The sequence below is a fragment of the Ovis aries genome, chromosome 2 (assembly GCF_016772045.2).
Source record: "Ovis aries strain OAR_USU_Benz2616 breed Rambouillet chromosome 2, ARS-UI_Ramb_v3.0, whole genome shotgun sequence".
NCBI classification, from domain to species: Eukaryota; Metazoa; Chordata; class Mammalia; order Artiodactyla; family Bovidae; genus Ovis; species Ovis aries.
This window is the reverse complement of record NC_056055.1, coordinates 224,453,314-224,468,487: the sequence shown is the minus strand read 5'-3', so window position 1 is coordinate 224,468,487 and position 15,174 is coordinate 224,453,314. Positions and strand designations below refer to the sequence as shown.

The window sequence follows — 15,174 nt, the reverse complement described above, 5'->3', positions numbered from 1 at the left end:
TCTCATCCTTTTGATTGATTAAGGCCCTGAATACCTCACAGGCCCAGAGTGACAGTCTCTGAATAGACTCGAGCGAATAAAGCGCAGTGCAGAGCGCGGGGCTGGCACTCGGGGGTGTGAAGGAGGCGAGCTCACTGGCACTTACCAAGTTATAAATAAAAGCCTGTGCACAATAGCACCTTCTCGAAGGACAGACAGTCTTTACAACACTCCTGGCGTCATATCCTGCTGGGGACACTTCAGCTCCTAGCCAAGACTTTGCTCCTTTTATTTTTCCAGCAGTTTAGTCTGAATACCATAATAAATTCCTGAGAACAAACGCTGCAGCCGGGCAAAACTTTAACATATAGATGAATCTCTGCCGAAGCATTGGGGGAATCTGTACCTCTAGATTTAGAGCTGGGGCTTCTGAGAGAGGGTTTTTTTTTTTTTTTTTTAATCAAGAAGAGGAAATAATTTTCTTTCTTTTCCCCTTCCCAGGCTTCGGGTAACCAGGACTGGGGCCTCCGGCCACTACCTAAGTAAGCTTCAGTGTCCTGGCTGCCAGAGGGTGAAGACAAAAGAACTTATCAGCACATCCTGGACTCTTTCTGGGAGGAACCCCATAGGGAAGACCCTCATAATAAGCCTAGGCCAAGGGGCAGGGGCCAGAGGAAGGAAGACTAAAGGGGTCTGGGGGCTCCAAAGCCTTCTTATTGGAACCGCGCCCCCTTCATTGGCAGTAAGCCAAGAAAAATGGGCGAGAGGGAGAGCCACAGGTAGAAAAACAGACAGAGAGACAGAGAGACAGAATGAGAGGACGAGCCAGAGACAGAGAAGGACATACAGAGACACAGAGAGGGACGAGGGGGCAGACAGAGAAAGTCAAGGAGAGAGGCATACATGGAGTGACAGAGAGGCACGGACCCCTCTTCAGTCTCGGCATCTCCTCCGCACTGTCTTTCCGGGCTTCCGTGGGTCTACCCTTCTTTCCCCAGGTTAGAGGCGCAGCGCGGGTCCCTCTCGGGGCCGGTCGAGGCTTGGGCACCGCCGGGGATGGGAAGAGAAAGTGGCCGCTGTCGCCCAATCAGCGCGTATCTCCGCCACCCGGGACGGTCTCGCCGTCGGCCAATCGCAGCTCAGGGCTCCTGACCAAGCTTTGGGTGAAAGAACTAATAAATGCTCCCGAGCCCAGATCCCCGCACTCGGTGTCACGACGGGAGGAGACTCTCAGGCCGGCCACGCTCCCGCCCCCACCCCCCCTCCCCGGCTCGTTGCCGAGCTCCGAGCCCCCTCCCCAGCGCTCCCAGCCGCGGGGCCGCCGGCCCAGACTCGCACTAAACTTTTCCGCCCTGGGCTCGGGATCCTGGACTCCGGGGCCTCCCTGCCCACCCTCTTTCCCCGGTTCCACCTCGAGCCTCTTTTTGGACTAAGAGCGAGCAAACCCCCTTTTCCGGGTCCCTCCTTTCTCTCCAGCCTTTTCGGGGAGGGACTCTCCACGCTCGGGGGAGTTGCCTGGGGTCACCAGCGCCTGTCTCGTCTATTTCGCCTTCACCTGGATATAATTTCCAAGCGAAGCTGCCCCCAGGATGACCACACTGGCCGGAGCTGTGCCCAGGATGATGCGGCCGGGCCCAGGGCAGAACTACCCGCGCAGCGGGTTCCCGCTGGAAGGTAAGAAAGGGCCTCAGCGCCGCCCAGATCGTGGGTCCGCGGCCAGGCTGCTCCACCCAGCCGGGGTCTCCACGGGCTCCTTCGACGCGTCCAGGAGCCTATTCCCGGGGTACCCGCATATCCGGAGGGAACAGTCGGGCGAGATCCCCTCTCGATTTTCTCTGGGTAAACGAAGCGTCCTTTTCACTGTAACTCCTGCTGGAGCTTGGCGGCCAGGCCTGCTCCTGGGTGGGTATGCTTTCCCCTGTTGTTTTGAAAATGCCTTGGTGGGGTAGGGGTCAACCGGCTTTTGAGCACCAGCAAGCAACTTCTCAGCACTTTGTGCCCCCGAAGGCATCTCAAAACTACCTCGGCTGTTCCTGTAGTCGCTAAACTCTTGTTAATAATTCTGGAAGGATTTTCTTAGGGGGTGAGAAGTTGTGGTGGCACATGCTGGTGCAGAATCGTGCTGGGGAATTTTTAGTATTAATTGATTCCTCAATTAGGGCCTCGTTTATCTCCAGCTTCATCTGGAAGTTTCCACAACCCATTTGGAAGACCGCCTTTCAGTTAGTCTGAAGGTTCTGGACTCCAGGGAGGCAGGAGACCTTGCAAGTCCTTTTTCGGACTTTCTAGACAGTTTGCGAGGTTGGGGCGCCTGAGCTGGGATGCTGACCTTGCCGGTGCCTGGGCTTGGCCCTCAGTCTGAAATAGGATGTATTATTAATAATAACCAGAGCACCAGTGGAGCCGAGGGGCCTGTGAGCAGACTGGACTGTCGTCTCTGGCCCAAGGTGTAACAGGTGACTCGCGATGACACCTGCGGCTTGCTTTCAGTACCCTCTTTGACCTTTGGCTGCAGCACTCCTAGCCCCAAACCCAAAGGGTTGTCAACTCCTCCAAGTTTCTTAGAAAGAAAGGCCCCCCCAGTTAGACAGGGTTTAATGCCAGCCGCAGAAGGCCTGGGTGAACGTCTCTCTGCAGGGAGGCCATTCTTTCACCAGCCTCTAGGTCTCCGCACCCCACCCCCTGTCCCTGCAAATTGTCCCCTTTCTTGGGTCCAAAGGGAAGACAGGTTCACTATAGCGAGTTCCTTTCACACAAGATTATGTGCCCTTGAATTGCTTAATAGTTTGAACAAGTGTGGTTGAAGTAGGGTCTCAGGTTGGGAGCCCAAATGGAGCGATTTCAGTGCTAAGGCTGTAACTTACTGATTGGCCAGAAGAGTGTGAAATTGGGGTTCATCTTTTGGGCTGCTCTCCTCTCTCCCCAAATGATCTTCCACTTGCCTCTCTTCTTGACTTCTGTTCCCAGTGTCCACTCCCCTCGGCCAGGGCCGGGTCAACCAGCTTGGAGGTGTTTTTATCAACGGCAGGCCACTACCCAACCACATCCGCCACAAGATCGTGGAGATGGCCCACCATGGCATCCGGCCCTGTGTCATCTCCCGCCAGCTGCGTGTGTCCCACGGCTGCGTCTCTAAGATCCTATGCAGGTATCAGGAGACCGGCTCCATCCGCCCTGGTGCCATTGGTGGCAGCAAGCCCAAGGTGAGCTCGCAGGCCTGGCCCTGGGGGCCTCCTGTCTGGAGTTAGGGCAGAGTGGGCAGTGGGAAAGGACTGCCAGCTGGGACTTTCTGAGGTGTTTTTTTGCAAGTCTGGGAAAGTGTGTGTATGTGTGTGTGTGTTGCGGGGGTGGTGGTGGTGAAGAGAACGGTCTACAGTGCTGTTTGAGCTGGTACTTCTTGATAAGTGCTAAGGAAAACCTCTAGCATTTTTGCAAAGGAGATAAAGCATTTGTTTTATATGCCTCAGAATCCTAGAATTCTCATCAAATTGTTTTAATAGGCAGACACCCAAAGCGTCCAAGCTGTACTCACCTGTTGCTGGTTTCTTCTCCAAGTATCTCCCAAGCTCCCAGCGACTATACTGCCCATTCCAAATTTAATCCAAGGAGCCACTTTGGGTTTTTGAATGGTTTCACTCCCAACTCTTCTCCCCAGTTGCCTCCAGTCCAAATTGTCTTCAAGGAGTCAAAAGCTAGGGTGATTTGCTTTCTTTGTAATGAGCCGATGACTTAGCTTTTAAAAGGCAGTTTGGTGCTATCCTCAAACTATTTTGGTTCTCCTTACAAAAGGAAAGAGAATCACACTGGCTATGGCTGAGTGGGAGGGGATTGCCTACAGCTGCCCTTTTTTTCTGGATGTGGGGAAAATCCAGTATAATTTTCTGGTTGCCACAGGGCAAAACCAAAAGGAGGATTCTGGTAAACTGAAAATTTCCAGACAACTGCCTTTCCTTGCATGCCAGCCCGCTTTGCAACCTCTCTAAGAATCTCTGGAAACTCTTTTTCTTGGGGAGGGGGGTGGTGGTGGTGGTGGTGGTAGTGGAATAAAGAGCCTGTCTTTCCAATTAATCATATTTGCTACCACTCTGATTTTTAATGGACACTCAACTTTTGCGTTTCATTTTGCTCTTCACTTGAGCTAAAACCTTGAATTCCTTTGAAAAGGCCCAAGTTACAGATCTAACCTGATTTTTTTCTGCTCCTCTTTCAAGCCTTCCTTTTTTAGTTTCGTTTTCCTGTTGATTCAGCGTAAAGGGTTGCCTTTCTTTATTCCCACGGATCAGAAAGTACACCCCTTCCAAGAGGTCATACCTCTTTTTATTTTATCCCAACTGTGAGAGCTGATCTAGGGAGGAGAGGGTTGGGATGGTTTTCTCTCTGCCCTTTTCTAAGGTACACTGCTCAGAGAGTTGGGGTCCTTTTGCTAACCAGGGGAAACTTGCCATGGGGCACAAGAAGGAGAATCCCACCAGGCCTGGAGGCGGTGAGGCCGCCACATCTGGCCCAGAGAACTGGGTACCAACCGGTCTGCCGGTTCTCTTAAAGCAGGTGACAACGCCTGACGTGGAGAAGAAAATAGAGGAATACAAAAGAGAGAACCCCGGCATGTTCAGCTGGGAAATTCGAGACAAATTACTCAAGGACGCGGTCTGTGATCGAAACACCGTACCCTCAGGTACCAGGCTCATCTGCGTCTTCCCAAGGCTAGGCGTCAGTCGCTATTACGCGGGCGGGCCATCTGAACCGTAATCACCCCCAGTGATCGATCTGGATGATCGGGAGGCGGTCTCTCCCGGGACTCTGAAATATTTACGAACTAGCCGTTTTATGGAGGGAGTGATCAGCTGCTTGTCCTGGGGTTGAGAGACCGCCGCTCAGGGCTCCCCAAAGAGGGTTTCTGTCGAAGGGGCAGGGCAGGAAACGCGAGGCGGAGGCCAAGCGTTTATTAATATTGATGTTCCCTTTTAAAGAGAAACAAATGTTTTGGTAACCCTAACCGAAGGGAGATGGGGCCGCGCCAGCCGAGGCTTCTCCGTGCGCTCACGGGAGGGGAGGCTTCGGCAATGGCCGGGAGATTTTTTTCCGGGAAAGTCCCAGGGACCATCCGGCGCCCCCGGCGGCCAGGGGGAGGCGAAGGGAGAATAGGGGCGAGAGCAGGGCGAGCGCGAGGGCGCACGGGTTTGTTTTTAATTAGAAGGAAACTCCCTTTCCCCCCCCTGCGAGAACGAGATATTTCAGAGGATGGATTTGTTTACCAGACTGGAATCTGGAAAAAATAAACGGGGAAGAGTGCATTTTCTTTTGATTTTTACAATAGGAAACGATTCTGCAGTTGAAATTTAAACCCTTTATGGTCTCAAAAGAAAAAAGTCGAATTGCAGGGGATGGGGCCGCTCTCCTTCTTCCTGCCATACCGCGAACCGCGGGGCGCAATGCCTTCAGCTTGGGGTGGGGGTGTGCCGGATGGGCTGGCGGGAGAATGCTCTGAGACTGGCGATCTAGAGACCCGTCTGTGGAGTCAGGAGGGAGGCTTCCTACTGGGGAGAGAGGACCCGTACGGCTGTTCCCAGCCCCTAACCCGGAGGTGTGAGCTTTCCAGGCTGCGGTCTCCGCGATCCTAGAAGACGATCATACAATGGGGGTGGGGTGGGGGCAGGTTGAGTGGGAGGGTGAGGCGGGGTGTAGAAGGGCAAGGATGCCCAAAGATGCAGGAGGGGACAGAAGCAAACTGCAGGGCAGGCCTTCTTCACTCCCACTCCGATTAGGAGCTGGGAGCCCCTTCCAGCATGATCCTGCAAATCTCAGTCGTTTGCGCCCCCTTCTTCCTCCCGCCCCCAGTGAGTTCCATCAGCCGCATCCTGAGGAGTAAATTCGGGAAAGGCGAAGAGGAGGAGGCCGACCTGGAGAGGAAGGAGGCAGAGGAGAGTGAGAAGAAAGCGAAACACAGCATCGACGGCATCCTGAGCGAGCGAGGTAAGCGGCGGCGCTCTGAGCGGCGCCCTGCGGGCCAGCGCCTCTCGGACTCCGAGCTCTGACCTTGGAGGCTCCAGGGCTGCGCCTCCCCGGCTCATGTCACGGTCCCTCCTCACTCGTATCCACTGCACCCGGGTAAGAGCATTGAAGAGAAAGACCCGAGATGCACTTTCATTGAAAACAAAAATCTTTTTTCTCTCTCTTTTCTGTTTCATAAATCTTTGTTCCGCACCACTCACAGTCTCTCGGAATCTAGAACTACAAATTGCGGTCTGGCTAAGGGGCTACCCTCTTGCCCGCAGGCTAGCAAGACTGAATCTGAGCAGTTTGGGGCCTGGGGGCCAGTCTTTGAGCCTCCTGAGGTTAAAGGAAATTTTTGCGCCCTTAGGAAGGGCCCAGAGTCTCCAAAGAGTTCCTTGGTTGAGGAGGTGGGTAGACAGGGGAGAGGAAGAGAGACTCAAAACTCTTGAAGGCAGTAGGTTTTCAAAGTTACATCACACTGATTGCCTTATAAATGTATATATGTACGTCGGTGGTTTTTCCTTTGTTTTAAATTGATCTTCAAGTGCGGTAGGGTTTGAACTGTGTGTGCCTGGGAAGAAAAACAAGCCTAAGATCTAGTTACAAGCAAGGGGTTTCTGGGTTCTCGGGTTCACAATATGGGTGCACTTTCTCTTCCCAGGGGTGTCTTCTCCTTGGCTGTGATCTGTCAGCCTCAAGAGAAAAACCTCCCCTGTGGAGCCTTACATGTGGGCTTGGGGTTATCTTCAGAGCCCCACGGAAAAAGTCAACCCCGTGGGAGCTGAACTGGGAAGGGATCCTGGCACAAGGAGAGTCTCCACAGTTCTGCTTCTCAGCACTTTTTGCTTGGGGGATGGTTGCACCTCTTTCGAGGCCCAAAGGGTCGGGAGTTGCCCAGTGTTCCCACCCATGCATGGCCTTCCCTTGCTGGGGGCTGAGACTCCTGAGGCTGCGTGGACTTTTGAGTTGACCTAGAAGGGCAGACGGCTCTCCAGGTGGGCTTGGAGCGGTCAACTACTTCGACCTAATGGATCTGAGCCCTCCGCCAGTGGTGTCCTGGGCAGGACTGTGGTTCGGGAAACTGGTCGCTTTTTTTACTTTCATTGCTCAACTCCAGCGCAGGCCACTGGCCCTCCGGAGCCGGCAGCTTTACAAATCAATACCAAATCTGTACACAACTTCGAAGAGACACAGACTTAGATGTTACAAATCCAAACCGCAGTTTGTAGGGCTAAACCGATGCCTAGGTGCTCTGGCACACACAGGCAATCAAGACATAAAAACCCAGGGCAGGTTGAGTGAAGAAGACACATACCCTGTGGCTTCCCTCCTTTGAAGCAGAGGTCTCACACAGACTCAGTGTAAGCCCTTCTTTTGGAAGGGGTGCCTTTCTGCCCTGGTCTCTGAGAGGATGCCTGGCTTTTAGTCCTGGTCTAGATGCTGTATTGGAGATGCTGGGGAGGGAAGAAGGCAAGAAGCCAGCCAACCCCAAACCCAACAGGCCCCTGCAGGCACTGAACCCAGAAGGAGGCTTGGGAAGGAGGGTGGAGGTGGCCAGGCTTTGCTACTTGTTGCTAGAGGCGCCTGCGCTGCAGCTCCATCGCCGCACCAGCAACCGAGGGCCTAGGAGACAAAACGCCCCAAATGAGCTGGTCAAACATTTGTACAACTTTTCCAGCTTTTACAAAGAAGGCCTTCTCTACACAATCTACACTTGGAGATGAACTTGGGAGACAAAGCCGGGAGAGTCCATTGAAACTCACACTTTAGCTCGGCCCAGACAAAGCTCCCGCTCGCAGCAGCTTGATGTGAACAAAGGAAGGCAACCTTTTTATAATTCAAGGAGAAAAGAAGAGAAAACAGCCCCACAAAGGGCCGAGAATAGACATTATGGGCTTGCAATGAGGGATGAATTATTCAATGAGCCCCAAGAGCTGCTGCGCCAGGAAGTTTTATGGACTCTCCAGCCGTGGAAAAAGTGGCCATTTCACCTACAAAATGTTTCTAGTCTTTCGGGCTGTCTAGCTGGGGCTGCTGCCATTCAAGGGCAATTGCTACCATTTTTAAAAGCAGAGTATTCTCCCCAGCGGGGCTGAACCGTTGAAAACACACACACACACACACAACTCGGAGGCTGAAGTCTAATTTAATTTGGAGTTGTCAAGCAAGAGGCAGTGTCAGTCTCTTCAGCACCTCTAGCTCCTTTTCCAGATGAGCCCTGGAGGGCAAGAGGGGCCCAGAGAAAGGACAGAGGGGAATGGAGTTGGAAGGGAAGTTTAAAAATCTCAAAAAGGAAAAAAAAAAAAAAAAAAAAGATTCCCGGTCGTTTGGGCAGCAAAAGTCTCAGGCTGTCCGCCTTGGAAAATAGAATGAATGTTGGTAGAGGGGTCTGAGCTCCCAGGCGGGCCTAACGAAGGCCGTTTGGGCGTCCTGAGCAGGGCGGCGCGCGCTTTCTGAAGGTTCCGGATTCCTTTTCGGCCTGCCGGCTGTTGCTGACTGGCTCTTCTCTGGTGCATCTTTATACTTGTCAGAGACTAGGACATAGGGTGAGAGGCACCCTAAAAGAGGTCAGAACAGCTCTCGTTTTTCTCCCCAGGGTCGCGTTCTAGATGGCCCCATTCACTTTCCCAACTTTGCCTTGTGCGTCGCCCCATCCAAGAAGACCGTGGCTGACCGACCCGGTGCGCGCAGGCCCGTGCGCCCTGGCACGGAACAGACTGCGCGCCCCTCGTTGGACCTACACGTCTAGCTGTTTTGCCAGGGTGGAAGGAGAGGGTTGGGCGGCCAGGAATCCCCCACCCTTCCCAGGACCTTCTTCACTCCCCTTCGTTTCCCTCCCCATTCGGCACCGAGAGCCGGCCGGGCGCAGCCGCAGAAACCCAGCCCCGGTCGCGGCAACGGGGGGCTGTGGGCACGGCCCGAGCCGCGGCCACTCAATGGGCGCCTCTGTTCCTCCCCCGGCGCGGCGGAGCGGGCCCGCGGGCGCCGCCACAATGGGCACGGCCCCCACTCTCGCGCCCGGAGCCAAAGCGCCGCGCCGCGCCGCCCCCTCCTCTGCGCTCCGGCCGGCTCGAAGCTTAGCTCGCCCGGCTGCAGCCGACTCAATTGCCTCCTTTATGTCCTTCTCACTTTCATCTAGACACAACCCGCCTCCCCCTCCTTCTTCTCCTCTTTTTTCCCCTTCCTTGCCTGAGGCTCACATTAGTGAAATTTCTGCACCCTCCCCCCATTTTTCCCCCTCTTATTTTAAAGAAAGCCCTTAACACAAAAGCGGTGACTAATCAATAGAAACTGCTCCTTCATCAGCTCCTCCCCCCAGCCTCCTCCTCCTCCTCCACCAGCGGCAGGGTGACGCTTTTCCTGTTTGTGAGTTTTGGGAAACATTTTTGCTTTGTGCCGTAATGGAATTAGAGGACAGATGAGGACTGTAAATGGACACGCGACTGCAAGACTCTCGCTTAAATATTTAGATGCAAAGTTACAATTACTGACTTGTTGCAGCAGCTTTGAAGTGGCAGCTCGGGGGTGCAGGGGGAAAGAGGCCAGATTGCCAAATTGATGTTTTGATTGGGGCTGGAGATACACTTTCATAGGACCCTAACCCTTTTTAAGAATCACCAGCTAGCGTGGGAGGTTTGCAACAGTTTCAAAGTTTGAGCCGAGAGACCCAAGCATAGGTCGGTTGGAGCTTACCCTCCTTTTATATCGATCCCTTTCAATTTGACATTTATGAAAAGCAGTTGTTTTTTGTTTTTGGTTTTTGGTTTTTTTTTTTTGATTTGAGAAAGTAAAAGTGACAAAAGCTTTGGTCGAGTTTGCAAACTTGTGAGCTTTTCTAAAATTAACGAAGACTACGTCATCTTTTCAGCTGGGCATACGATAAAACAAACACGTACTGACGTTTTAAAGGTTCTGGAAAGATTTCGTTTCCTGTGGGATCATGAACATTTTATCATTAACGGGAGCACTATTGAAATCGAGGGGGAACTGAAGGCAGTTTGTGTCTGCCCCCTCTCTACCCCACCCCACCGGTTAGCAGGGAAGGACTTTTGGGCGCGAGGCAAAGGGCGGGGGTCAGGCGGGGGCGGGGGGGGGGGGGGGGGGAATCTTTCCCACAGATTAAAATCAGGAGCTATAAGATCTTAAGTTTGTGGCATCGGAACCTTTATTAAAGTGGACGGCCAGGTCTCCATTTGTCAGAATCACGAATTTGACCCCAATGCCGTCTCTTGTCTTGGGGGGGGGGGGCGGGTAAATTTAATGTTTTCTATAGCGCTTAAAATACTCAACAAGGAAATATCACCCATTTAAAAATCTATGGGAAATATCAGAACTTGAATTAAAATTGAAATAGCACGCTGTGTTCTTTTCGAGGAGGTAACGGTAAAGATTTTCCCGTTGGACCGATTTGAAAGGAAGCAACCGAGATCAGATTGTAGCTTTCTTTTTCGCTGGTTGGTTTTGTCTGGTTGACTGCTGTCGGCTTACTTTATAGCTTTATTGAAAACATGCAGATTTTCTAATTAATGCTTGAAATTGTATGTTTATTTTGAAGTTTGATTTGCTGGGTGATAGCACCGGAACGGGGACGTTGGTGCTTCAAGTGCGTAATAATTACTGAAGGGTCATTTAAGAGTCCCCAGGGCTATGCAATAAAACCCGTCCGCGCGGCGAGGTGGAACCAGCAAGTGCGCCTGGGTTCAAGGGGTGGAATATATGGAAATTCATCAGGTGAATAGCAGTGTTGCCACCGAACTCAGGTTCAGCTTTCACGAGTATATGTATTTTTGAGAACAACAACAAAAATCCTTCGTAACCACGAGGTTAAATGTTAACGTACATAGATAGTCAATGAATGTTAAAAGCCTCAACAACAGCAACAAACAAATGGTGAGAGTTTCTCCAGGCTTGGCGGCAGAGAAGGTTCTGTTTGGTGGGGTCCTACCCCAGGTAATTTATTTATGCGGGTAAATAAAGATTAAAGAACCATTAAGAATGTACATATATAACTAACCAGACAGTAAAAGGCAATTAAGCAGTCAGTTTAATGCCTTATCTCACTGGCTGCTCTGGGGTTGTTTTACAACAAGGAATTAAAATCTGAAAAGGAAGTTTTCAGCAGCTCTGGCCAAATATTGATTAAGTAGCTGTTTGTTGATACCATTGTTACGCATTAAAAGGCCAGGATCGCGGCCTCTCAGTGGCCATCTTCCATTGTGAAGGATTCTTAACCACTGAGATCAAAGCGGGATCATTTCAACTTATCTGTCTTGGAAAATCCCCCTTTTCCTCTGAAACCTCTAAGGAGGATTGACCGAATTCTCTTTAAGAAATAGGAACCGAAACCAGCTACATGTCCTAGGTTTGTAGAGAAGAGATTCATGGGGTGTTTTTAATTATCCTATGGTGATTTCTTGTTTAAAACTTAAGCTAAGATGGTGAATTTATCATCAAATAGATTCTCCTTGGCTGGGAGGTGGTGGGAGGCATGGAAGCTAAGATCCCAGTGTCCACTAAATTTCTAAATATGGAAGTTTTACTGAAGTTGCTTTCCAAGCTGGAATGATGTAAAGGCAAGATGTCAGAGTTTTATGTAAAACTAGGTGGGGAATAATTAAATACACAGGAAACTGGGAGTTAGATTAACTGCATTTCCCTACATATGTTTCCACAATTTTTCTGTTTATGAATGGTTAGATGAGTCCCATGTATATTTTTAAACCTCCTACAGTGTAGGAGCAGATATGTGTTTGTTTGTGTGTGTAGTTTGTGCATCGTTAGAGTTTATTTATAAGTCGGTCACTATGAATTATGCTGGCAGTAAACTATACCCAGTTGCACACACACACAGAAAGGTTTATTTGTCCTGTGGATTACACTTTCTAGAGTCATCAGAATTTGAAGTAACAGCACAGCTTCCCAATTCATACTCAGCACTGCTGTTGAATGCTAGGAAAAATATTTCCCTGAATAATTTTATGACTTTTTTGGACTGTTGATTTTTCGATGAACTGCTAGACTTTTTTTTTTTGGTTTAAGAGTTTAATATATTTGGAAAGATTTTTCTTTTATTATGAGAGCTAAAATTCCTGCAAAGGCTCTTTTGGAAATACCATCTCTGTGCTTAATTTGCAAATTCCAACAGATCACTCTAACTGAGGTTGTGAAATTTATGCCAGATTCGGCTTTGAATATTCAACTGAGCATCATGGATCTGCCTGTGGGGGTGGATTTTCTGAAGCCCTTTCTCTGTTCACTTCTCTACTAAATAATTGTGCTTAGAGACTTATTTTTATTTCATTTGATTTTATTTTACTATGTCATTCACCCTTGAGCAAGATGAATCTTGACATACAGAGTCAGAATCATTAGTGAGTATTTTCTAACATTTTCTATTATAATTCCCAATTAATTAATAATCTGTGCTCAAATGTCCTTTGAAATAGTCCCAATCATTGCGCATTGGGACAACTGCCTGAAATAGATTAAGCTGGAAGTGTGAGTCAGTGCAGATTGATTATGACTGCCTTGTCCTGGGTCCAGATGCAGTGCTAGAGAATTCTTTGCTGCATTTTTCACGTATATGTGTATTTCATGTTTCACATACATGTGGAGTGAAAGTGACTGTCCCCTCTTGGATATCAGGCTATGTGTTCATATACTGCTAGGGGGACACAGAGTCTTACTCTGAGTGGAGCCTGACCTCAGTACCAAGGCAGAATTACTGACTTTGACAGTGGGCTTATGTTAATTATATCTCAATAAGGTTAGAAAAAATATTTGATGTTATTGTTGAAATAGAAAAGTGCTGGCTACCTTAGCTGGAGAATTGTGATTGAAGAAAGTGAAAGAGAATTTCAGAAGTTGCGATTCTCTTGGAAGATACACACTAAAGTGGGGACAGAGGACCATTCTCTACTCTGCTGGGAAAGGCTTCCTCACCCCATTCGTCCCAGTCTTGGGTGGAGAGTGGCACAGTTCAGCTTTCACCTTTATGTTGTGGTATTGGGCCAAATGCTGAACTCCAATAGTGCTGAACTTTTGCTGGAATGGGGTCGTCTCTTTTCTAAGAAAGCATCCTCTCACATTGTCTATGATGGAATTATGCCCTCAAATGAACAGAATATACTTTCCAGTTTGTATCTGGAACATGCAGTTATCAAAATGCCCATTAGGATTATAAAATCTTTATTTAAAACAGATGAGTTAGAAGTTTCACCATTGTCAAAGGGAATTATGAAAACCATGGAAAATAGTTGTTGAAGACAGTTGAGGAATAAAAGGCTTTATGAATTTTTATTGTCAAAGTCAGTTTTTCTTCCTTCCTGATAAAGACCAAGGAGACTGACATAATTTCTGCCACAGCAATGGCCACTTCCCTTTAAAGAAGTAATTGCATCTTAATACAGGATAATGGTGTAAAATTTAGAATTTGATTTGGTGTACATTTGTCCTAGAAAAAAATTCCTGAGGAAGAGTTTTACCTTAGATGTTGTGTATAACAAAGTTCGTAACATTTAAATTTTAGCTGCAGGATTTTAAGTTTAAAAAAAAACAAACCCAAACAACAAAGAACCCCTTCTCTCTGTGATGAAGCAGCTTGATCAAAATAGGTAGAATGAGTTTTTACTGCAGTGGCTGGGAAACAAATCTTCCTTCATAAAACAAATTGAAACTCATGACAGGCAATAGCAAACCAGCCGTGTTTATCTCCTTCAACCCACTTAGTGATTTCTTGATTCTTACGTACTTTTATTTGGCCAGCTTTACTGTATCTACAATATTATATTAATATAAACTTCTGATTCTAGGAACCAATTTCCCACTCATTCTGGATCTGATTCCATTAGATCTGTTTTAAAATAGCTGATCAAAACGCTTTGTGACAAGAGTGGGAGATTCTTCTTGGCCGGCTAACATAGGTTTGGGGGAGAGGAAATACCACTGATTTTCAGCATTAAAAATTTTCAGGATCATATTGGAATTCAAATAGTACAGCTAAGGAGGCTTAAGTGGAAATTTAAAAAGATTTTATAATCAGATGGTAGGCATATTTCTGGAAACAACTGCAGAATTCGGTGTGCTTGGCCTTATGTCATTAGATGGAAACAATAAGTATGTTAGGATAGAATAGCTAAGAAAGGAAAGTTAATGGCTTTGTGCAGTTTACCTTATGGAATTGGTTTTTGTATACTTTCACAGTCAAGGCGTACATGGTCATGTGCAAATTTACATTTTTAATAGAGAGCCTGGCTTATGATTTTTACAAGTACACAGATAAAGGAGAAGTACAGCCACTATACTTATATCTTTTTTTTGGCAAGCCCTAGTATAAGCATCAACTTACCCAGTCAACAGGCACTTAGGCATTGTCTGGGGGTATTAGCATAGTTTTTGTTTCTTTTATAGGGTTTATCTTTTTTTTTTTTTTTTGGAAAAAAAATCTTATTTTATATAGACCCATAGAATCTATTTTCAAACACATATTAAAAAATTCTTCCAGTATTCAAATATATTATTATGATTAAGAAAATCTTGGCCACAGGGTGTGTGTGTCTTCCAATTACCATGGTTAAGCTTAACCTGAACTAAAGAAAATTAATTGGTCCAATTCATTTTATTATTAAAAAAAAAAAAAGCAACAGGTTCCTTCTTTCTGAATCTCCACTTGGCTGGTTTCCTAACTGAGGTTCACTAATACAATTGAGTGTTTCTTGTCTGACTTAAACACACCCCAAAGTCCTTTATCATGTCTTTGCTTGCCTTTAAGAGCATAGCACCCAAGGTAAAAGTAGTCTATCTTACATCACTAATTTTGCTCTAAAATTGAGACCAAGCACATTTTGGGTGTGATCCCTTGAACTTCAGTTTTGACAGCTGGTAAGATGGGGGCATATTATACTGTACCAATTTCCCTGAGAGGTATGAGAATGAAATGAGAAGGTGCAAGTTATACCTATCTCATAGGAAAACTCAAAACCTTGTAGAGGGAAAACCCTCTGAACTTACAGAAAGTGACTAGTCTGCTGGCAGATGGGCTCTGCCCAAGGGCAGATAAAAGCTTAATTCAGGCTTAGGAGCAACAATGAAGACCAACACACATACATGCACACACTCACGCACACCACAAACTCCACTTTCACTGAGTCAGAAAAAATTGAGTTTATAAGAAACTCTTTAATAGAATAGTCTGTATTGATT

General features: G+C 48.0%; 1 protein-coding gene across 2 annotated transcripts in view; it reads left to right on the top strand.

Moving 5' to 3' along the window:
- The first annotated feature begins 1,180 nt into the window (after positions 1 to 1,180).
- The window catches only part of PAX3 (paired box 3), a 103,553-nt gene continuing 89,559 nt past the window's right edge, over positions 1,181 to 15,174 (top strand). Inside the window, exons 1-4 of one of the 2 annotated variants that reach the window (XM_042244303.2) lie at positions 1,181 to 1,653; positions 2,947 to 3,182; positions 4,528 to 4,654; positions 5,818 to 5,952. In XM_042244303.2, the coding sequence (XP_042100237.1) occupies positions 1,569 to 1,653; positions 2,947 to 3,182; positions 4,528 to 4,654; positions 5,818 to 5,952 (583 nt within the window). In that variant the 5' untranslated portion in view covers positions 1,181 to 1,568. Of the gene's footprint in view, positions 1,654 to 2,946; positions 3,183 to 4,524; positions 4,655 to 5,817; positions 5,953 to 15,174 lie in introns of both variants that reach the window. The other variant, XM_015093551.4, reaches the window with a different exon arrangement.